Genomic DNA, 23,929 nt, shown 5'->3' with positions numbered 1-23,929 from the left:
CGTCGGTTAATCGAAACAATTTTGCATGAGCATGTAACAAAACTCAACTTTCTTTCGCTCGTGTTTCATCTAGCATTCGATTTCGTAAAGTAATGTGTAATTACAGCTTTTATAAAGCAATTTCTGTTTCCTTTTAATCGATGGAAATAAAAGATGAGAAACTCGATAGCCACGGATTTTGTAAATTTTGCCGTACACGTCAATCGAAATAAATTTGCATAATCATGAAAACAAATCTCGCTCTCCTTGTCTTAACTAACGAACATCTGTTTTCGTAAGCTAATCACATCCCCCTTCCAACAAAGAAAACCAAAACTTTAAATAAAATTGAAGGTCTCTACAACCATTTTACATCAATAACTTGAAAACGAGAAGCCTACAGTAATCTCAATGAATCCTCAACAATCATAATAGTAGAAACAAATATTGAAACAATCGCGAAAAGCCTTAGTTAAAAACTCTCTTTAGTCTACCTGTCGCCTGCTTGCTTTATAATATGCTTACTTAAACGACACTTAGCATTTATTTTGCCTTTGATTTAGTTTGCCCTTGATTTATTTTGCCTCTCTCCGCAGAGGACTCGACTGGAAATCTAGAAAAAACTAACACTTTTAATGAGTTTAGTTTCGTAGTGTCTAGGGGAAGTTTCTGGTGTGTTCCGTCTGTGTTGCTGGTGCTCATCTCATCTTTAGTAAAGAAGTATGGCAGAAGCTTAAGCGCGCATTTGTGCCGTTCCGATCCGCTCTGCAGAATGTTCTTCACGACTGGTAGCTTTCTTGGGGTCACGCAGCTACCAATGAGCTCATCGCCAACTTGAGCTTCTGTTAATTCGTGGAAGCTTTGGGTTGCAGGGGTTGAAGAAGTTGAAGCTGTAGGCGGAGTCGGAACCGTTGGTGTTTCTGGAGATAGCGCGAAGATGTCCATATCTTCGTTTAGACTGGCCAAGGCAACAGAATCTATAGTTTGAAGATCATCCTGCTGAAGGATACTGCTGGCTGATAATGGCTGCTCAGTTTCTGGTTGTTGTATCTATTAAAAAGTTAAAAATCATATGTCATTTTGTTGCAAGGGAATTAAAAAAATAAATAAAGGCCATTTTGGTTTGATTAAGTCGAGTAAGTAGAAAATAAATTGAAACCGCTAGCTTTTGATGGCCTTATTTCATTATACCCTGTGTTTTATAATTCTTAAACCGGTTTAATTAGAGTTTAGAGGCACTCAAACAGTTTAGTCTTCTGCAACAAAGTTTGTCAAACCAGTAGTTCCATTACCGAGAACTCCGTCTTTAAAGCCGTAAACGAAAAAGACATTAAAACTTACCATAACGTTTTGCTCTAAAGAATCCAATCTTTGCTCAATTCTACCCAATCGGACTGTGATTTTTCTCTCCACTCCAGACAGGGCGTCCTCGAATTTCTCCATCATCTATTTGAGTAAAACAAACAAATGAACAGTTAATTAAAAAAAGTGAACAATCAAACATCAGGCAAAACCAAAGAAAGTGTCTGTAAAATGAGGTTTCCGTATTAAGACGATTATTTATAAATTACTCAGTCAAAAAGTAATTAGACGTCATCCAAAGGTAAGGCTTGCTTTAGAAACTCATTGTTGACACTGGGTGTCCGTAACGTAGTTAAGCGTGTTGAATTCAGAGAAAAAAAACTGAAAAGGACTTTCCAAGCGACATTTTCTCAACAAGTAACGCATTGTTGTTATGCTTACCTTACAGATACTCTCTTGTAGCAGCAGCTTTATGGAAGCAACATCTTCTGCAGTCGCACCAGCACTGAAACTCTTGGCCTCCTTTTCCTCATTTCGTGCTTTCTTTGCTTTAGTTTCCTCACACCACTGAGCCTCTCTTTTCTTCTGTTCTGCCAAAAACTCTTGGTATGGGTCAACGGGAGTTGCGGAAAGTTTTTTCTGCCCAGCCTTCACCTAAAAGATCAATACAACATTTATCAAAACGAAAGTCTGTTATGGTAGTATAACATCTGAAAACTTAAATGTGATAATACAATGTTGAAACACGCTCGTTCACTTTGTCTCGCGCAAGAAAACGTGATCTTAGACTTCCTGATGTTCGGGTTATTAACAAAAGTCACGTTCAAAAATAGTTATAACCTATATAAAACGATCGCTGTAGATGGTAAATGCCCACTGACATAAAACTATAATAGAATCATAAAGGTAGCTCGTGCATTACATAATTAATTTCAATTATTTACGCTTCACAAGAAGGTAAAAATACCACTTTGAATGTTGAAGTGGCCGGCGTTATCGACATTTTTATGAAACGCGTTACTAAAGAGCACCATGTAGTAATCAGAATTACCTTGGTTGACTTGTTGGGCCGCTGTACCTCATTCTTTTGGGACGGTTGTTGGGCAATTTCCTTAGAGTCTGAATCCGGCTGTTGGTTGCAGTCCAGACTTGGTAACGGCGGTAAGTTTATTTCGCACCACTCCAAGTCTTTCTGATTCAAGACTTCTTCGTCGTCTACAAGAACAAATCGTAAGTACGACAATTAGTTACAACTCAGACTTGTCGCTTAAGCGAGTATTCGCAATAAAACTGACTTACACAAATGTATTCCTGTGAATTCTGCCATGTAATCGAGATGTGAAAGGCATTACTTACCACTTAAGGCTAAGAGTTCAGCGGGTACCTTTCTTCCTTGCCAGTTAACGGTCACCGCCATTCCTTCTTTTAAATCTATACTATTTCCAATGATGAGGCGTGTAGGCGCGATTCCCGTCTTCTTCTCGTCTCGGAAAAAAAACAGAGCCTTGCGGGGTCGTCTGCTGCTTTCTTTGCACAATTGTCTTACAGTTAAAGCCATTTCGGGTCAAACAATGTCGTTAGAAATGATTGAGAAACAGTGAAGAGTAAAATGCCTTTATATACCAAGAATGCTTAATGAGGAGGATCGAAAATCTCGCTTTTTTATTGGAGTAAAAAAGAACAATAGAAAAACAAGTATATGGTAATATTTATTTTAATCCAACGACTAATCGACAAATCACAAAACGATCAAGTACACTGCAGTTTTTTCCTAAGAAGTCCGCACTAAGATAATATTATTTGTGGCACGTTCCTTCAGAGGTGTTTTAGATCAACTATGGACAACTTTGAAGCTGTTTTTATCATTGACTCCATACGTACAATGCGTCTAGAATTAGTCGAGTCATCGGTAGAAAATAGACAGCAGATGCTGTGTCTTCTACTAGATGTTCTAGCAGATTCAACTATTCACTACGATGTCCAAATAGTTTTGCAGCAGTACTTCAAGGAGTACCATGATGTCAAAAAGACCATCGATTCAACACTGACGAATCTGGACGCGCTGGAACATGAACTGGACTAGAGCAAGTTGTGAAATCAGGTCCGAATAGATTCCATAAAACGGCTCTTGTTAGAGCCAACAAATGAAAAAAGTCATGACCGAGATTCTGGTCATAACCAATGATACTTGAATAAAGGCTGATAGTTTCGAAAGAAACTGTTTGGGGCTGCGTCGGTGGGAGTAACGAAATAATTTGGATATATCAACAAAGTTGAAATGGTAAATTGGCCACCGTAATGATTGCAAAAGCTGACGTTTCGAGCGTTAGCCCTTCGTCGGAGCGAATGATACTTGGTTTCTCAGCCCGACGGAATTAGAAATTGTTCGCCAGTAAATTAAGCAATTCGATAAACGTGATTTTAGAAGTTGCTTCGGAAGCCGCGGGTTTTGCCCATAACGAGTTTCGCACACAAAGCGTTTCGCCCAGACCTAGACCCAGACCATAATTGAAAGATAATTTGGTTATATCAACTAAGTTGAAGTTCTAAATTGGCCACCGTAACGAGTAAAAAAGCCGACGTTTCGAGCGTTGGCCCTTTGTCAGAGCGAGTGGAGAGTTTTTTTAGAAACTTTTAAACCTTTAACTTTTCAACCTTCATCAGAGCGAATGGAGAGTTTCTTTAGAAACTTTCAGCCTTTATTCATAATTGAAAGAACTGGGTAAACAGAATAAGAATCTCTAATCCGACTACAATCATTTCTGATAAGAAAGGTCGAGAGTCGTAAGAAATACATACCGTCTTTTCTTGAATAGAAGCCGCGGCTTCTATTTTTTTTTCAAAAGGAAAATAATGCGGCTTCTATTTAAGGGCGGCTTCGATATTTTGAAAGCCATAGTTTTCATGTGTGAAGTGGTCAATTGTGTCTTTTGTGACGTCTATCGGAAATAGGCCTACTTCTGGGCGAACCCATTTTCTATGTTCCACGCGCACTATTGTTTTCAAATTCTATTGACAGGTGAAAGGGTGAGATATTTCTGGAAGACGGTAGTTTCTTTTTAGTTAGAACTTTCACACCGCACACCTAGCCAAGTCAGAAAAATGAACGCTTTCAACAGCGTTCAATTTGCTTCAACACAAAACCAACGCGACCTTCTCGAGAGAGTAAGTGCTGCAGATAAAACCAAAATCAGTCATACTTTTTTGATAAAGATTTGTAAACGGCTCTTTTGTGTTTCGTGCTTGAATTACCCTCCAGTCCCCGCCTGATTCTTAGTAAAAGAAACAACGTGTTCGTTTCAACATTTTTATGGTGTCAGGAAAAGTCACGTTTTTCAAGGCATTACTCAACGTTCGTTCTGGGCATACGCATGCTTGGGTCAACGTTTTTCGAGTTACAGTGGACCGGAGGCCTACTTCTGGGTGAAACCATTTTCTATGTTCCACGCGCAATTGTTTTCAAATTCTATTGACAAGTGAAAGGGTGAGATATTTTTGCAAGACGGTAATTTCTTTTTAGTTAGAACTTTCATACCGCACGCTTTGCCGAGCGAGGAAAATTAACGCTTTTTTTCAATTTGCTTCAACACAAAATAACGCGACCTCGAGAGAGTAAGTGCTGACGATAAAAAACGGCACTTGTATTTCATGTTCGAATCTACAGGGATTATTTAAATTTTTTACAAGTTTATGCTAAAGTTACATACAGATTTCAATTCGTGTCGTAAAAGGAGTCATACACAAGGTCAATGAAGCTTCGCATGCGCACATAATATCTTCACGGGGCTGGTGCTACAATATCCTCCGTCCCCGGTTTACAAAATTGTCTTATCTCTCGATAAAGGTAGTTCTTTCGTTCCTCAGTAAGCCCCTCAGGATTGACCACATGAGGAAGGGTCGTTGGAGGTGGTAGAGTCACATTGTTCTTTAGTAACATGAAAGACTGTTCAGGGCTTGTTACAAACTCCTTGTAGTAGACCTTTCCAGGGGTTTCCTTTGAAAAATGAAAGTGGTGGTAGCTCTTTATATTCGGCAACTTTCTGAAGTATTGTCCAAGAAACGAAGCCCAGTCGTAGACAGGGACAAGAATTCTCCCGTCATGTGTCCCAACGAGTCGAGATTTGTTCAATCCAGAAGTACTGGAAGTGTCTACAAGTCTCGCAAATTCGTAAAGAGAAGACACATACGTGACTTTGTATGCTTTCTTGATCAGGCCAAAACAGCGATCCGGAGCAAATTTTGTATGTTCTGCTATCAGAAATGAGTAAGTAATTGAATGATGAAGTTTCATCAAAGTCCTCCACGCTAAGTACCAGAGGAAGGTGTTGTTTTTGTTCTGTCCTGCGCAATTATCCGCATTAAGATGGACATCGGTTTCCTGGAGTCCATGATGTTCAAAATAAAAATGCACATAACTGACAGTCGCGTTTGCTCCCTTTCCTGCAGAGGGGGCCTCGTCAATAAGAAAGTTCACTTGTCTTGGTAGTCCCTCACACATAACTCCGAATATTCCACACTTTCGCGGGGTCTTAAAGTAAATCGGCCCAGGTTGCATAGGGTTGCTATTGAATTGGTTCAATTCAATAGCAACCCTATGCAAAAACCAATTCCATTCGTCCTTAAAACCAATTCAATTGCAGTTGAATTGGTTTTAAGGACGTTGGCCAAAACGGCAACTAGTGCTTCATCTATTTCCACCGCATCATGACAATCAACAGCTCCAATTCGCAGACAAGCACCGAGGGTGCGAGCCAACTTTATACTAAAATCGTTGTTGTTATTTTTGGACTCATTAATGCACTCTAATATAAACGCCAAACTACCAGGTGCGTCTTTTTCTTCCTCCTGGTTCAACTTTGTTGCCATAGTTTTGACAAGGTTCTCTGCAGTTTCCTTGCAACATGCCGCTAGAATGCCAAATGTAAACAGAAGCACTTCTTTCAGCTAATAGCGATATCGTCTGTTAGCAGCTATGCTCTCCGTACTTATTTCTTTCTTGATAAGCTGAAAACTGAGATAAAATGCAGCGTAGAATTCTTGGAAAGTCTTGTGAAGAAAGCCATAACGTCTAGTCGGTCTTCGTTTACTGCCTCCGGGCTGAACCGAAAGAAATCCAAATTCAGGTAAATCACTTGCTTTGTGTTTTCCGAGCTCCTTCTCGTCAAAGTCCATGTTGTCTTCCAGTAAACCTGTCAAAGCTATCGAGCCAAGGTGTTTCAATTGGCCTTCGTAAAGTTCAACAAGGTCCTCACCGTTTTCTTGTAGTTGCTGCTTTGTTCTGTATCTTCTCAGGACACACTCCACTATGTCCATGTACAGCTTACTTCTGCTATCAGGAAATACATCGTTCAAATCTTCATAGACCAGGCAAAGAAGCGCAACGTTGAGAGGATTCCTTGACATTTCACATAAGGTTTTATCATGATACAGTCGTTCGATAAGCTGCGCAGCCAAGTCTTGGTTCGCTCTAAAGTAATTTTCGATGAAGGTTTCCACGTCTTCTTCAGTAAAACCCTCCACCTCTAGCAGTGTGTCGCAGTATTTTCGAACTTTAACTCCAGCTTTGTGCCGTGCCGTAACAACAACGCGACATTTTGGCAGCACTCGGCCTTGAATAATTTCTAAAAACATAGGTAGCTTCCTCTCAGAAACTTCATCCAATCCATCGAGTACCAGGAGAACATTAGATTGACTGCGGCGAATGAAGTCGAAGAATCTTTCTCTTTGGCCTTCACCAACTTCGCGAGGCAGAAGTTGATCTTCAATGGCCTCCCAAAGGCCAGACTGAATGTCACGACATTTGATCAAAAGCACCATTAGGAAGTTTTTAAAGGAATTTCCAGTTGCGTGTTTTCCTGTAGCCCAGTCGAAAACAACTTTCTTGCAGTAAGTTGTCTTTCCCATACCAGGCCTTCCTTCGATTAACACAACTCTTGGCTCTTCACATTCTTCGTGCGGGTTGAAGATTTCCGACATCGTTACAACTTGGTCCGTAGCTGTTCCTCCCGTTCTCTTTCTGTAGATGACTTTAAGTCTGGTGTAGATATCACCAAATGAGAAGTGAAATCGCTCACACCAGGAAAACGGTGCCAACCAACCCTCACGGGTTTTGTAGAGCCAACGAACGTCATCGATAACTCTCGCGGGGTCAAAGTCATCTAAAGTAAATATTACTCGTTAGCAATTATTACTACGTCAGCTCATGATTTTTCTATTGTCTCTAGTTACGTTCTTGAAAACAGAGATATTTTTCTGGACAACGTTTTCTCGCTGGAAATAAAAGGTAATAGAGTACCGTATGGATTCAATTTAGTGCCCTCGTCTCACTAAGTGCCCCCTTTCTGATGAGTGCCCCTCTCGAATCAGGTTTTTGTTAATAAGCACCCCTATTCTAATAAGCGCTCTTTTTCTACTAGGCGCTCCTATTCCAGAAAGCGCCCCTATTCTGTTTCAGTGGTGGCACTGCTTGAGTACATGGAGAGGCGTTAACGCAGAGTCACGCGGGTAGAAAAGTCGAATGAGTGACATGTATTTTCGCTCCTTATGTCCTTAATAAATGCAGAAAAAGGCGCATTCAGCGCTCTCAAGCGGAATACATCACATAATGATAATGCTTGAATTGACAAACCTCCGCGCTACGGCGAAAAAATATAGAACTTATAAACCTCCATGGGAGGAATAATGAAAACACGGACCAAAAACGCGTGATTCTTAAGTTTAAAAAGTCTTAAGTTTTAAATTTTTACTATAACGCACTTTTATCTTGCTGAGTTGTTTACCTCCATTCCTCGTGTCCTCTTTCATTTGAGAGTCCAACTTTTCATTAATGTTTTGTATGTTGGTATGGAAATATTAGAAAAATTTGGTAAAAGTGTTCCGTCATAGTGCTTCTCGAGTCCTTTACCTTCATTCCTCACGTCCTCTTTCAGCTGGGTGTCCAACTTTTCTCCAATGTTTCGCACTTCACTACTGATCTCATGCAACTCCTGTCTATTTTGTTCTGATGATAGAGGGTAACATTTATGTCATTTTGAAAATAAGGGTATTCTACTGAAGGAATCACAATTCAAGGGGGGAAGGATTGTATCAGTGAAGTAATGAGTTGGTGAAAATCTTTGCGCATTGGCACTGCGAGCGAAAGAGAGAAATGGCCTGGTTCATGAATCATCTAAGATCCAGTGATCATGATTTAAACATCTAAGGAAGACACCTCCTTTTATGCACATGTCCCTGACACACCAACCCAAAACGGGGAAAAAGAAAAAAGCCTTCTATTGGACCTTGAATATTATGGGAAAATTCATTAGGAGATCTTACGCGACAGTTGAGTATTCGGCGTTCGCAGTGTCAAAGTAAGGGAGCAATTACTCTGTCAATCTCAGCTCAATATAACAAAAAACAGAAAAAAATTGTCGTCGTACTGAAAGCAGTGCCTCAACTGAGGGAAGTCAGCGACAGAGAGAACCCTACCCACTGCCAACCATAAACGACGTTGTGATAGTGGTAGCTATCAAAGATATCTTACCGCAACAGATAAACGGTTTAAGCTCCAACCCACCAATCCAACTAAAGTATTTTCACTTTGAAATAAACTAGACAAGTCAAAGGCAACAGGCCTTGACAAAATATCTGCTAGGCTTATCAGGGAATGTGCTGATCTCATTTGTGTGCCGATATGTGATATTTTCAATCAATCTATTAGCCAAGGGACGTTCCCAGACGACTGGAAATATGCAAGGATTACCCCTCTTTATAAACAAGGTGACCGCGGTGATGCTAACAATTACCACCCAATATCGGTGATTCCAATAATGGCGAAGGTGTTTGAAAGGATAGTTTATGAACAGTTATATGCCTATTTGGAAGAGCACGATATTTTATGTCAAAACCAATCAGGGTTTCGTGCTAATCATTCAACTGTAACAGCTTTGTTGGAAGCGACAGATTCTTGGGCATATAATATTGATAACGAGAAAATCAATGGAGTCATTTTTCTAGATTTGAAAAAAGCTTTTGACACTGTTGATCATCAGATCCTTCTATCGAAACTAAACTATTATGGTATACATGGAAAATCTTTCAGATGGTTTCAGTCATATTTGGAAAACCGAACACAAAAATGCTCTGTCAACGGGTCGCTATCCAGTAGCTACTCGTTGACTTGCGGCGTCCCTCAAGGGACCATTCTCGGTCCATTATTGTTCTTATTATATATCAACGATCTTCCAAATTGCTTATCAAATTGTAAACCGAGAATGTATGCCGATGACACGCACCTCACATATGCGGGAAGCAATCTTGAGAACGTTCAGTTTTGTCTAAATGAAGACCTAGAAAACGTCTTCAACTGGCTACAAGCGAACAAACTCACGTTGAACATGACTAAAACCGAATTCATGCTAATAGGGTCGAGGCAGAGACTGAATACTCTCACAGCTTCACCAACAATTAGAATGAACAATACTCAAGTGAGCCAGGTTTCAGCTACAAAATCGCTTGGTGTAATAATAGACGATAAACTCGATTGGCATAGTCACATCGAAAAACTAACGAAAAAGATCGCCTCTGGTATCGGGGCCCTAAAGCGAATTAGGCACCTCATCCCAGCATCAACCTTACATCTCATCTACCAAGCTTTAGTAAAACCTCACTTTGATTACTGTGACATTGTTTGGGGTAGCTGTGGGAAAACGCTACGAGACAAACTGCAGAAATTGCAGAATAGAGCAGCCCGTGTGTTGACATTCTCTAACTATGATGCTGATGCAACTGAGCTACTCGAGTTTTTAGGGTGGAAAAATCTTGCACGCCAGCAGGAAATCCATAAAGCCACCATGATGTTTAGATGTCTGCACGGGCTAGCTCCAAGGTATCTATATTCAAAGTTTACGTGGCGTGACTCTGCTTATGACCTGAGGGACTCTGAAAATAAGCTTAATGTTCCACTACCGCGCACTAATTATTACAGAAAAAGCTTTAGCTACAATGGCGCCACATTATGTAACAGTTTACCACGCGATATAAGGAACACAGAGTCTCTGGGGTTATTTAAACGTAAGATCAATGACATTTTTTAAGTCTAACGCACGGCATTCACGGAAAACAGCTTTAGTGTTATAGTATGTAGTTTTAATTTTAAATATCTTAGCGTATGTGATATGTATTTTTATAGGCTGATGAATTGATCATGTCTAAATAAAGATTACAATACAATACAATACAAAGCCACACGCCTGCAAGGAGCCAAGGAGTTCACGAAGTCAGATGTTGAAGGCAGTTTCTACCACGTAAAATTAGACAATAGCTCAACTTCTCTGAACACATTAAACACAGCGTTTGGTAGATAGCGATGGATACATTTTCCAACCACACTTCTCATCTGCCTAAGATCAAATTTGTGATTTCGTCTGCAGATCGTAGCATTCATCAAGTTTAATAGGTTTTCGGTCTATATATCTTAGACACAGTAAAAATGTATCTGCTGTTCTAAGTGAAAGATCCTTATTGAATTGAAAAACAGTAAAAGAACAGAAAAAGGAAAATCAGTGTATTTCACGCTGGTTTAGAGTATCAAACGGAACATACATGTACCGGACATCAATGAAGGGTTGCATTAACACTTGTCGTTTTATGGCAGAACAAGTCTCTTTTCAGCAAGCGGGGTGGGACAAAACAGAGTACGCGATATGCTAATAACGTTTTTTATCACAACTTTACTTGTTGTACGGTAAATATTTGTCTTAACTTTGCGTCCGAAATGGGCTAGTTTTAGCAGCTCTTTAATGATACTACAATCCTTGCGTAAATGTCTCGTACCTTTATGGTCTATTTTTGCACGATACGCAAGTTACATTAAATTTCCAAAATCACGATACCCCCCACCCACCCCGCGTAAAATGTGAACTCGATACCCAGGTCAAGATCTTTTAAAATTGTTTGATTCAGAACACCCAACATTGTCGTACATGGAGGAAGGGGGAAGAAAGAGGAGAATGGACAGATGAAATTGCTAGGTGCCTATAAGATCTAATCCTTACCAATAAACAATTTTCATCCATTGAGAAATAACCTTGTTCCTTTGTTTCTTCTTGTCGAGCCATCAATGTCTCCAGTTTGTAACCAAGGTCTCCTATTTTACTTTTCATCTGATCTACATTGTCTGCAGATCAAAATTGACATTTTATTTTAGACAGTTCTGTATCATTAGCAGATTCTAGAAGCTCTGAAACAAATTGCATTTATACTTAAGGGATGAATAACACCAAACAAGGAAAGTCTTCATTCAATGCTAGCCCTGATCTAATAGCTGCCAGACTTTGTCTCAAATTCTGCTGCGATAGGTGACTACCTATAAATAGATCAATCTTATTCCTGAAAAGAGAGCCATTTTATTGTTGTTTACTCTTGCTGTATTTCCTGACAGTCTCCTCCTATCAATTCAGTGTTCTCACTCTTTACCTCTGGCACATCTAGACTAAAGTGTCTAAAGGGTGTACGTGTATAGTCTCCTTCGCATTGGGAATTTATATAACACAACACAAGACTGTGGGCCAAAGCAGTGTTTTGCTCCAATGTTCATGCAGCATACTTACTTCGCCTATCATTTTTTTTGGTTGAATCATTGGTGAGCATAACGTGTACCTTCAATATCTCTGATCGTTTCTTTGATATTGTCTTCATCTTGCTTCCACTGCTTTAGCAGCTGTCTGTAATGTTCTTCTGTATCAGGATCTATGCACTCATTCTTAAGCTTACTTATAGCAGCTCCATAACCTGCTCCTACCAGTCCTAATATGGCATTGCTGATATCCTGCCAGTAGCTGTTGAATGTCGCATCATCCACAGAGGCTTGTCTGGCGTGGCCGTACACAGTATTACGGTAGTATTTCAGCCTGGCTATGTTGGCCTCCCTACTCACATCTGCAGCTGGGGGAAGACTGTCCCATCCAGTGCTGGGAGGGAGCAAGCCACAGATATTCCTCAGTAGCACTATCAGTAACGTGATGTCAAAGTCTACTGATGAAACAGATGATGGAACAGTTGCATACAGCTTCCCCCATTGTGTAGGATTCAGGATTCTCTTCTTCTTCAGAGACTGTAGTGTTACATCTTCTGGGTGACGCCCCAAAACTGTATGAAGTCCTACTGGAGGGTGTATGGCATCAAAAGTGTCTCTCAAGGCGTGGGATCCAACATCCACTAAAAGGCGATACAGGCGAGCATAGTTGGTTGTCTCCTTAGAAGAAGGAAATGTTGGTGCAGCAGCGGACGGCATGTGCTGTCGTAGAAGATCAAATCACCCAAAGTGTTAGACTTTTCAGAGTGAAACTTTTTTAGACAGCTAGGGTGTGTGACGCAAAGTGGAGAGGTTTTGACCTTATGCTCATGGAATATTACTCTTACTCATTTCACTGACTAAAGCGTAGCTAGCGGGTTTTTAATTTGTGTACATAAGCAGGACAGGCTAATAACCGCTGACACTTTTATTGCGCGCTCTATCAAATCACTCATCAAATTAATTTGGATATATCAACAAAGTTGAAATGGTAAATTGGCCACTGTAACGATTACAAAAGCTGACGTTTCGAGCGTTAGCCCTTCGTCGGAGCGAATAGAGGAATTGTGGGTTGTGTGTGCTTTAAAAGGCAGAAAATAGAGCAACGTTATTGGTGGGAACATGGCAACGAAACGTCAGCTTTTGTAATCGTTACGGTGGCCAATTTGCCATTTCAACTTTGTTGATAAATCCAAATTATTTCGTTACCCCCTCCGACGCAGCCCTAAAGAGTTTCTTTCGAAACTATCAGCCTTCACTCATCAAATTGTTTGGTGTTGCCCAAATGTTTTGGATTCTATCGACTATCACTTTGAGATAATTTTCTGATTCTCAATCACCCGATGATGAATGAGCAATGAATTCAAATGCCTCATCTCAGAATGTTAGATATTTATTTAATGTTCATATTAAATAAGTTGAGAGAAAGTTATTAATTGATCCTGGTCAATTGATTATCTAAGTATATTTTTTCAATGTGTGTGTGTTTCTGCTTTTGGTCGATTCATTTAGTGTCTTTCACAAGGTCGTTGAATAAATTAAACTCACTTAGTTCACATTAGAATGTGTAGATTTTAGAGTTATGAACAATCGCAGTACTTTGTTGGATTTTTTCCTCAGTTCGTAAGCGGGCTGTATTCTATAAATCATGCGATCTGATTTGTTCAGACAGAGGGCAGTAATATCCTATCCAGCCGGCTCTAAGCGGGAGGTATCCTTTTCGTGTGAGTCGCTTTGCAGAACATCTTAAGCTTTCTTAAAAGTTTTCATAAACATATCTTGTTTTACCGGCTAGAAAGCATTTTTAAGCAAAGACTTCGGTCACGACCTTTTGCCAATAAATAACGCTAATTCTTTCTTTTCCTTTTCTCTCAGATCACTTTGGTTTTCCACCAAAATTGATTTCGAAATAAATTTTGGGATACTAAATCTGTTTTTAAGAAGATTGTAACGCGGCCGAAAAAACACTTGGTGCTTAAGAATCCCTCCCAAAAAGTAACTGAGAAAGTTAAAATGAGAAGTAATTGCCATTAACAATTAAATTAATCAATGTGACTCTCATTCATATGATATATGAATTCTTCCGAACAATTTGTTCGTTTGTGGAACTTTAAGGAAAGTTTTGAGATCTTCTGTAAATACACTTTTGTTTATTCCTTAACAAGTCCCTTGAATTTGGGTGAGGGTTAGGGTTAGATATTTCTACAGTGAATTTCACAACAGAAAGCGAACGAATTCGATGGGTGAAAGTCGCATTCAATCCCCTTGTGTCTGGCTAGAAAAAGCTTCTCAATTGACTTCAGTTTTTCGGTGGAAACCGACACGATTTACACACGCCATTACAGAAAACAAACAAGCAGACTCACACAAAATTTAACGGAGGTGAATCCTCGAGGATTAATCGGAAATCAGCAGTACTTTCCGTGAGATCTTTGAGTGTTTTTTTTTTTCCAAGATCGTTGCTATCGTCAATTTACCCGTGTGTATTTACATTACCAGTACTTACTTATGCACGATCCTCGCAGCACTATTTACGCAATAGTAAAGATCAGACCTGAAAAAATTCAGGCCTGTACGGAATTCGAGCCACTGACCTGTGCGATACCAGTGCAGCGCTCTACCAATTGAGCTAAAAAGCCAGGAGTAGTACTTGCCAGTACTGTTGTTTATTCAAAAGTGTGCATGCGCTTTTTTGCCTCTCCAATTGACAGTGTCAGATCGTGACAGATACTTATAAGAAACATTTTCCCGAGTTGCCTTGGAAACATTTTTAAGTTACCTTAATAGAAAGGGGGGCTTAATTTGTTTCTCTCTCTAAAGAGAGGGAGGACTTATTATAGCGGGGTGGCTTATTTGAGGGGGGTTAATGGACGTTCTATGGTATTAGTTTTCTGCACGGGCCCATTCTCGAAGGTCCCGGTAACTTCAAGGGCCCATAAAACTGTTCTGTTGTGATTTAACATAGGGGTTTCAAAATTTTCTTCCCGCCTAGCAAAAAGACTTGTAAAAAACATCGAAGACTAAAAAAGGTTGTTGATTGAAGTGAGGAAACTCTAAAATATGCCCTAGCAAAACAAACTGTACCTTTCAATGCAGGCTGCATGCTGGCGATTTAGGAAAAAAATGTTCACTGTCTTTAACTGAAGGATGTAAAGTTTGCAAAAATGTATGTACTTAAAAAAAGTTAAACAAATTACAGCCGACCTTAAACGTTTAAGGTTCCCTCTAAACCTGAAGGTGTCATTAACCTCTGCATGCCGTAAACTGTAACTTTACAGAATGGACGAATCCCTGAAAAGAACGAAAATCAAGTCAGCATCAACCTCACGAAAGCTATCTTGTTGTTAAATATCTAATTGCAGCACTAGTGTTATCACTTGAATGTTGGTCAAACTATTCTGCGTACCTGTATTTATATACATAGCGAAACAATCAGCTTTACCTATGCTCGAAAACTTTCACTATCCTTTCATTTACTTTGTAGAAATGTATTATTTTAAACTACCAAAATTCTCCTGCTTGAGATGAAACAAACAACGAATTAATTGTGACCGGACACTAGCCTCATTCAGTCGTGAGTCATTGAAGTATATAGAAAAATTCACTGCCTGACGAGTGAATTCCACGTTAAATTTCACTTGAAAAACCGATATCGGTTTTTCAAGTGAAATTTAATGTGGAATTCACGAGTCGGGCAGTGAATTTTTCTTGAATCGCATAACTGAATAGAAATAAGAAAACAAGAAATTAAAACGGCAATATTATTGTTTGTTTTTATCCCGTACGCGCGCCCTTAAGAAAGCCATTTTAAAGACAACTGTCAGAACTGTCATTGTTAAGGGAACGGAAAGCAAGGTAAGTCACTGAAGTTTGAACCGTCGACAATTTTAATTGTACCTCGTGAATTTTTCTTGAATGGCATAGCTAAAGCCATCAAATCACTGGGCGAAACCAGATGTTTTGTATTTTTGTGCGCCACGCCAGTGCGCAAACGATGGAAACCCTTTCAAAGTCAGGTGTCAATATCTAGCGAATCATGAGTGAACAAGATATTTTTAGAATGAAAACCACACTTTTATTTCAAACTCGTGGAGAAAGCAGTGCCTCACATTTTACAATATGCAGCAAAAAAACTGAAAGTTCAAATTATGGAGTTATTTAAGACAGAGATTTGCCTGCTACCACTCAACTTGGCAAAATGTGGCGCCGACAATCAACAACTGAATGGTCAAATCCTCAAGCGAAATGAAAATTTCAAGCGTTCCGGTATCAAAGCAAGCTCGACAAAAAACTGGTAAGTGCTTTACAGTTATAAAAACAAGTGTATTCAAAATATAATGATTAAGACTGGAATTTCTCGGTAAATTCTGACGAAAAACAATTAAAAAAAAGTTAAAAGTCACAATTTTAACTGTTTTTCTTTCCATGCCGGGAGTCGCTCGTTGGTATCAATGCTAGACTGAAAGTTTATGGAAATATTTACTGGACACTTATTAAAAGTTACTCCAGTAAACATCCCGCCAACTGCTCCTGCCATCAGGTAACTAGAACGACTGGCATTGCTGTCAAGGTCACTAGTAGTTGCTGTGTTGCTTGGCGTGGCTGAGCTATTGAGAACAATCTCCCGTAAAGCATGACTTGAATAGCTGTTGGTAGTTGTCGTGCTTGGCATGGGTTGAAACCGGCCAACTTATTCGACATTCGCCGCTATTTCCAGAGGATTATGGCTGTAGCTGGATATGGATTCCGGATTGGAGTGGCCAGCGAGCTCTGATATCTCCACTGGGTCGAAATAATCACTGAGCGCTTGGATGACTGTTTTGCGACCACTCGAGTTTGTGAATTTGCCGTCTAGTGTTTTTTGAAACCATGTTGTCTCTAAAAGAGGCCAGTTCGCCGTCTGTATAGGCTACAATGGTTTAAAAGCGAAAGAACGTGGAATGAATTCAGTCTCAACACAGGAAGAGGAAACGTAAGAGTTGAAAGGTGATGACCTTGATGCTCCTCACATCATCAAGTTACAGACAAACCTGATGCCGTCACAGTTGTTTTAGATCTCATTTAACTCACTTTTGCGAGTAATGGTCTCAGTTTATAGTGAAAACTAGAAATTTCTCTGTGAAATGATGAAAAAAAAAAAAAAAACAACGAATTTAAGGTGAACTTACGTGAAATTTGTTTTTAGGTCGAGGTAGCTGCCTCTAGTTAGGCGTGATATTGTTTCCCCTACCTGTGATCTCGTTGTAAAGTTACTTTCCGTCAGTTAACTGTACTGTATTAATTAACTCATGGACCTGAAGAATCTTTTCCTGTTTGCGTAACTGGTTGTGCTTCCAGACAAGGACGAAAAAGTGAACTAATCGAGGATGTTTGCTTTAAAGAGCCTGAGCGTAACCAGCCAATCATTGCCGGACTATCAGATCACGAGATTGAAAGACAGAAATCTAAAGTAGAGTAATAATTCTGGTAACTTGAAGCTGCAATTGCTGGTTTAGTTGCCGGAAAAATAGCTCAATGTAAATTTGTCTGTTGGCACTTATACCTTAGCCACTAAGACAGCAATAATAGTGATGAAAAAGTTTAACCGCTAAAGAGACCCCGTGAGAGCCGCGTGCATCACGCCTCTCCCGTTTTATGCACAACCGTTTGTCACGAACTTCACGCTGCACGCGCGTCTGTTCGCTGATGAAATACACGATCGAGTAGTGTTCGTTCTAATTTCCTTCGTTCCGCACAGCCAAGTATAACAGAATAAGTTAAAAGGGGGGCGGGGGGGGGGACGCCATTCATTCAATAGAACACATTACATGGAAGTATATAAATATCTGCAATTTAGGACGGAAAAACATAATTCAATATTTTAGGTCAAGATTTTGTTACTCTCGCAGAAGCTGTTGTGGATATTTTTGAACTTGTAGGCTGAATTTACGGCTGGCATGCAAAAACAATCAAGCGGAGATTCTGGATTTATCTCCCCTGGAATGATAATCACAGGGAACCGCATATGAATTTGATGAGCCAACTATTCTACTTTCATTCGACACCAATTCACCATAGAGAAAAAAAAAGTGCAATAACGCGATTCAACTCCCCAAGACTAACGGCGTAATTTCTTTCAGTTCGTATTATGTTTATTGTACGATTTTACGCCGTTAACAGTGTTATTTCTTTTAGTAAGTAATTCACCGTTATCTGATACGCCCAGACTTACCTATCAAGCCGCTTGAGTCTTTTCTACTTCCTTAGTATTTAAAGTAGATCCATGTTTCAATTGTAACGTCGTGGAAGGAATGACTTTCTGAAAAGATAGAAAGTAAGTTAATTTCAAATTTACACATTGAAAGCTAATTTGACGATGGCTGACGTTGTGGAAGAATAATTACTTCGCGACCAAAATCTGAAGGAAACTGTTATTCTTTGTACCTTGAACTGACAACCTTTCTACAAGAGTTATTTTGAGCGAGAGATGTGACTTGATTATGTCCATACAAGTAAGGGTCCGTAGTTTAACAGCGAGATCACGTGCACTGATCAGCCCCCAAAACACGAAGATAGAACAGAAAAATTGAAAGTAGTAACTTCTCTGCTTCAGTCAGAAAAATGATAAAGTCACGCGAGGTAAAATCCTCACTGAATTTTCTTTTGTTACCTTTGATCTCGTTGTAACGTTACATTCCGTGAGTTAGTTTTGCAAATAAAGTGACCCGTGAGCCCCAGTTCACATTAAAGGCGCTTCCAGAGGAAGACTATCAAGCGATAAAGCCAGTTCCTCCGAAACTTTGTTGTCTGCGTTACACGACGTTGAGATCGCGAAGATCATTACAGGTAGAACCGCATAACTGAGTTAAATTCTCGCATTCTGATTGGTTATCGAAGCGAGGTATTTATCGTAGAATTGCATGTTGAACACAAGGCAAAGTGAAATTGTTTCGCATCTCTTGTTTCGCGCTCACGATAAAAACAAACAATGTTCCTGTAGTTTCATAGATTTTCCTTCTTTTATTAAGTTCTGCAATTCAAGGCAAATTCTTTACCTGACTCGTGAATTTGCCGTTGTATTACACTTGAAAACCGATATTTCACTTATCCCTTCACGATTCGTGCGACATCGGTTTTCGAGTGCAATTTAACATCGAATTCCCTTGTCCAGCAATGGATTTTCCAACAGAAATACAGCTATTTTTTTTTAATTATAATCTTTTGGCAGATCCCTAAAATTAACCCGATTCTTCATTCTTCCAGTACAATTATTCGGTTCGTAATTCTGTAGGTTTGAATCAAAAGTCAAAATAAAGAGAGCCTGAGAAATCTCATCCCGCAGGCCTTACGTGATCGCGTCCCTCCACACTCCTCGCGTGCTTCTGGCTCGATTGGGGAATATATGTTTCAGTATTCAGTTTTCACCTTTCGCCTCACAGAGGAAAGTTTGACATTGACATTTATTTAAATGTCAAAGTTTCAGACACAAAAAGCACAGAAACTCAAAGACTGATCTGCCTTTCCGTTGCTGGATCACATCAAAAGACTAAACACATTTGCTGGATCAATTTGAGACAACAGAAACTAAATTAAAGGAGAAGCAGATAATTTTCTTCTTAAGACTTTCTCACTCCGGAGAATGTCATTGTAGAGATATTAGCTATTAAAATGATTTCACGCGAACGCCTTAGTGAAATATTCCTCGTTCTTTGTGCTCCTTATCTTGAGCTATACTTTAAAAAAGTGTGTTATGCACGAATTCTGTAAGATATGTAGGCGTTTGACGACCAAAAAGGGAAAGGAAACGCTAGAAGAGCCCAGACACCGTTTAAAACATTTTAATTTGAGGGTGCAAGGTCTACCACGCGTCCGTGATGAGGCTTGAGACAAACACAATGCCTAATTTGAGATTTTAAGTTGAAGCGTCCTTTGGCTACACTTCGTTTGCAATAATTTCAGCGTAAGGCCATATGTGCCGAAATCGTTCTGTAAAAGCACGCAGCAAACATTGAATCAACCCGAGATATGACATCATCTTAACTTTGAGATTTGGGTATGCTACGTTTAGATAAGTGATGGAAAAATTATGAGTAAGGGCTGTTGATCTTCGCTCCTGTTGTGGAATTACATTCCTCGAGTGATTTTCGTAAACGATGCAGGTAATGAATCCTGTAGAATCTTCTCAAGGAAAGTTAACCCTTTCACTCCCGAGATCCCAATAGCAGTTCTCCTTACTGTCTTCGATACAATTCTTATGATACTATTTTGGAGAATTTGGTATTGGATCAATTGATATTTTTCTTTATTCTCGTTATTTGTCGGCTTGATATTGTAATGAGTTACGAAGGAGAAATTCCAACAAAAATTGTGGGCGTTGAACACCAGATAATGTGATCACGAGATGATAAGGCGGATTGCGGAAATCAGTCGTCGCCGACACAGTGTAAAGGTAGGACTATAGAAAGGTGACAGCAATTTGACTATCAATGAGAGGGGGGATATTGTTATGACACAGTGTAAAGGTAGGACTATAGAAAGGTGACAGCAATTTGACTATCAATGAGAGGGGGGATATTGTTATGACACAGTGTAAAGGTAGGACTATAGAAAGGTGACAGCAATTTGACTATCAATGAGAGGGGGGATATTGTTATGACACAGTGTAAAGGTAGGACTATAGAAAGGTGACAGCAATTTGACTATCAATGAGAGGGGGGATATTGTTATGACACAGTGTAAAGGTAGGACTATAGAAAGGTGACAGCAATTTGACTATCAATGAGAGGGGGGATATTGTTATGAAACAGTGATGTGATGAAAAAGAGAGTCATGTCCTGAGGGGCGTTTATTTTTATGCAGAGGGTTTGGAGGGTAACATGTTGTGGTATAAAAAAAGGCGTAGGAATATTTCCGCTTGATGAATGAATTTATTTGTAAGAGGGCTCTGTTTAATGTTGGACTCTTGACCACGAGAGAGACTTTTAAAGAGAGTATCTTTTCAGTTGACATGATATTTATTTGAAATTTTCAGTAAAGAAACGTTCGACAAAATTACACCGAGTAGTCTGATTGTAACTTCTCATTCAAACATCTTCCCTCTAACAACACAATGTTTGTCTTTCGTTTCCGCTTTCATCTCATGTTGTGTCTATGGGTGAAAATGTATGTTCAAGGTAATAATAGGGACCTTAAGAAACCACGACGGCGACGCCAAGGAAGACTTCGATTAAAGAATGAATTTCTTCTCTTAATTAGAATTTCAAAAATGACTGCAGGACCTTACTGTACTGTCTCATACAGCGCCACAGCTCAACTTCAGCATTACGTATAAATTAGCCGTCACGGTTTCGGTTTCCAGACGACGCAAATTTTGGCGATTTCACGTTGTTGTTTTGCATAGGATGGCTAAGAAAAGTGCAAAGTTTCAAAACGCACGTGCTAAGCTATTGTTCTGCCAATTAGATCTCTTGTTTTTCCACATCCTCTTTGCCGTCGCCGTCGTGGTTTCTTAAGGTCCCTAATTAGGTAGCTACAGCGGAGCTGAGGACGCAGCAGGCGGGGGGGTAGGGACTAGACGATAGTGTGCTTATGTATGTAATACATAAGAACAATAAAAGAGAAAGGAAAAGAAAACGAAGCCTGATAATAAAAGCGAAAGCATTATTTGGTTTTGTCAACTGAATTGATAATATAAGTTGGCCAGGCGAACGCCATCCCTTCGTCAGAGCCAATAGACAAAGGGCTAGCGTTTGAAAGGTCTTCTTACGAAACTCTTTACGGTGGCCAATTTGCAATTTTAATTCAGTGAATAAAGCCAAATCATCTTGTTATACCCCTTCACAAATTTAAACAAGTAGAGTCATGTGCGGGGCGATAAAATAGATACCCATTTCGGTAAACTTGAATTCCACTCGTGTATGTCAAGGGTTGGGCGTGTGTCTGTGTGTGAGGGGATGGGAAGAAAGGGAACTTCAAAAGGAGAATGTGCACCCTCGATGTAAACGTTGCACCTTCGGTGTTAACGTCACCTCCTACAAGGGTGCATGAGGGAGGGGGGAGGGAGTTAGGGAGACATTATTTGAATCCCCCCTTCTAAAATTGACCTCCTCTCCCGATGCATGATGGGAAAGGGGGAGTGACTCCCTAAAGGAACATGCCAAGAAGGGGTAATTTTTAGGGTCGGATTTCCCCAGCAACCATTTTTGATCGATTATACGATCTTTCTCTTATTATGCACAGATGTTTTCTCACTAATTATGATATGCATAACTTTATTTCGGTTTTTCGCTCTCTTCTCCATTCTCTTTTGTCATTGCAAGCTTTTTTCATTCGTTTTACATCGTTTTAAGGCTGTGAACCTGTTATACAGACCCAGGTTTTAACTCCCCCTTTCCGCAGTTTTCTTGCTCTTCCTCTCCTACTCGCTCCTATCTCAAAATTCTGCGATAAAAGAAACAGCTGATAATATTAGAGGGGAGGGGAGGGGTTGGGAAAGTTTGAACACCTGGGTAATCTGTAGCTGCGGTCAATGTCTTTTTTCTCGTTTTTTCCCTTTCTTCATTTTTCAGTTAGCAAGACAATTCACTCTTTCATTCAGCATTCCTAAAATGAGTAAAAACCCAATTTGTAAAGCATCCAAATTATATCAGACCATGGGTCAGTTTCCAACAGCTCTTGATCTCAAGCAAAAAAGGTGACATGCAGTAAGGAAACAGATCTCAAGCAAAAAAGGTGACATGCAGTAAGGAAACAGATCTCAAGAAAAAAAGGTGACATGCAGTAAGGAAACAGATCTCAAGCAAAAAAGGTGACATGCAGTAGTAAGGAAACAGTCGACTGGGGAGCATCGTAATCAAACGGATTTTCAGAAAAATTTTCAAAACAAAAAACTATAAGTAAAGAAAAATTTAAATTCTGCTGATAACACCTTTATTTACAGCAGTTGAAAGTCTTAAGAAATACATTTATTATTCAAATACCTCCCCAAGAAAAGAGAATAATCCTAGTAAACATATGCTACATAAGTCTTACATTATTACTGATATCGATAAGTAGAAGCTACTGTACATTTACTCTGCTCAGGGTACGAGTCGTGAGTCGCTAATTATTCATTACGTTATCGCTTTTTAAAATTGGTCCTTGGGCTGAGTACAAATTTTCTGGAAGAAGCCCGTCCAACTCGGTCAGAGATGGATTACACTCCTACAACAGTCAGAGCAGCAGCACCAGAATCACAAAAGTAATTTCAAGGTCAATGCGGCAATTTCCGAAATGAATTTTCTTTCAAACGCTCAAGGTTGTTGTCATTTTTGCATTCATAAATGTAGTCTAATTTATCAAAGATAGTATCTGCGGCTTCCTAAGCCCCACCCTCCTGGTTTGACTGTGCTGCCATACTTTTCACAAGGTTCTCTGCTGTTTCCTGGGACTGCGCTGCCAGAATGCCAAATGTAAACAGAAGCACTTCTTTTAGCTCGTGGCGATATCGTCTGTCAACAGCTATGCTGTCCGTGTTAATTTCTTTCTTGATAAGCTGACAACTGAGATAGAATGCTGCGAAGAATTCTTGGAAAGTCTTGTGAAGAAAGCCATAAGGTCTAGTCGGTCTTAGTTTACTGCCTCAGGGCTGAACTGACAGAAATCCAAATCCAGGTAAATCGCTTTCCTTTTTTTTTTTCCAAGCTCTTTTTCGTCAAAGTCCAAGTTCTCTTCAAGTAAACCTTTCAAAGCTATCGAGCCAAGGTGTTTCAATTGGCTTTCGTAAAGTTTTGAAGATGCGTGTCGCAGTATTTTCGAACTTTGACTCCAGCCTCGTGCCGTGCCGTAACAACCACGCGACATTTTTGTAGCACTCGGCCTTCAACAATTTCTGAAAAAATTGGTAGCTTCTTCTCAGAAACTTCATCCGATCCATCGAGTACAAGGAGAACTTCAGATTGACTGTGACGAATGAAGTCGAAGAATCTCTTTATTTGGTCGTCACCGACATCTCGAGGTAGTAGTTCATCATTAATGGCTTCCCAAAGGTCAGACTGGACTTCACGACATTTAATCAAAAGCACTATGAGGAATTTTTGCGAAGTAATTTCCGGTTGCGCGTTTTTGAGAGGCCCA

General features: G+C 39.8%; 2 protein-coding genes and 1 pseudogene across 3 annotated transcripts in view; all 3 read right to left on the bottom strand.

Moving 5' to 3' along the window:
- LOC148726351 (uncharacterized) overlaps window positions 1-18,229 on the bottom strand; it is a 98,695-nt pseudogene extending 80,466 nt beyond the window's left edge. Inside the window, exons 1-5 of the transcript XR_015989387.1 lie at window positions 18,048-18,229; window positions 15,041-15,127; window positions 11,923-12,559; window positions 11,351-11,440; window positions 8,186-8,281 (exon numbers count right to left, since the gene is read on the bottom strand). The product of XR_015989387.1 is annotated as an uncharacterized LOC148726351 (transcript). The remainder of the gene's footprint in view (window positions 1-8,185; window positions 8,282-11,350; window positions 11,441-11,922; window positions 12,560-15,040; window positions 15,128-18,047) is intronic.
- LOC148726353 (uncharacterized) lies at window positions 486-3,150 on the bottom strand. Its single transcript, XM_088727070.1, has 5 exons — window positions 2,581-3,150; window positions 2,333-2,496; window positions 1,723-1,935; window positions 1,321-1,425; window positions 486-1,029 (listed from the first exon to the last, which is right to left on the bottom strand). The coding sequence occupies exons 1-5, from the start codon at window positions 2,606-2,608 to the stop codon at window positions 523-525; spliced, it is 1,017 nt and encodes a 338-aa protein (XP_088583196.1). The 5' UTR covers window positions 2,609-3,150; the 3' UTR covers window positions 486-522.
- LOC148726352 (uncharacterized) lies at window positions 4,902-6,230 on the bottom strand. The gene has a single exon (XM_088727083.1). It carries the CDS (start codon window positions 5,834-5,836, stop codon window positions 5,060-5,062), a length of 777 nt encoding a protein of 258 aa, XP_088583209.1. The 5' UTR covers window positions 5,837-6,230; the 3' UTR covers window positions 4,902-5,059.
- Window positions 18,230-23,929: the final 5,700 nt, after the last annotated feature.

Source organism: Stylophora pistillata, chromosome 7 (genome assembly GCF_964205215.1).
Source record: "Stylophora pistillata chromosome 7, jaStyPist1.2, whole genome shotgun sequence".
NCBI classification, from domain to species: domain Eukaryota; kingdom Metazoa; phylum Cnidaria; class Anthozoa; order Scleractinia; family Pocilloporidae; genus Stylophora; species Stylophora pistillata.
Note: the sequence above shows the minus strand (reverse complement) of the source record. Positions and strands in the feature narration are given on the sequence as shown.

Bases quoted from the DNA above. Each gene is read 5' to 3' on its own strand.
- LOC148726353 (XM_088727070.1), bottom strand. From the start codon at position 2,608: ATGGCAGAATTCACAGGAATACATTTGT. The intron at 1,936-2,332 runs GTAATTCTGATT...TTGATCTTTTAG, and splicing joins GGCCCAACAAGTCAACCAAG to GTGAAGGCTGGGCAGAAAAA. The intron at 1,030-1,320 runs GTAAGTTTTAAT...ACTTTTTAATAG, and splicing joins CTTTAGAGCAAAACGTTATG to ATACAACAACCAGAAACTGA.
- LOC148726352 (XM_088727083.1), bottom strand. From the start codon at position 5,836: ATGCAACCTGGGCCGATTTACTTTAAGACCCCGCGAAAGTGTGGAATA.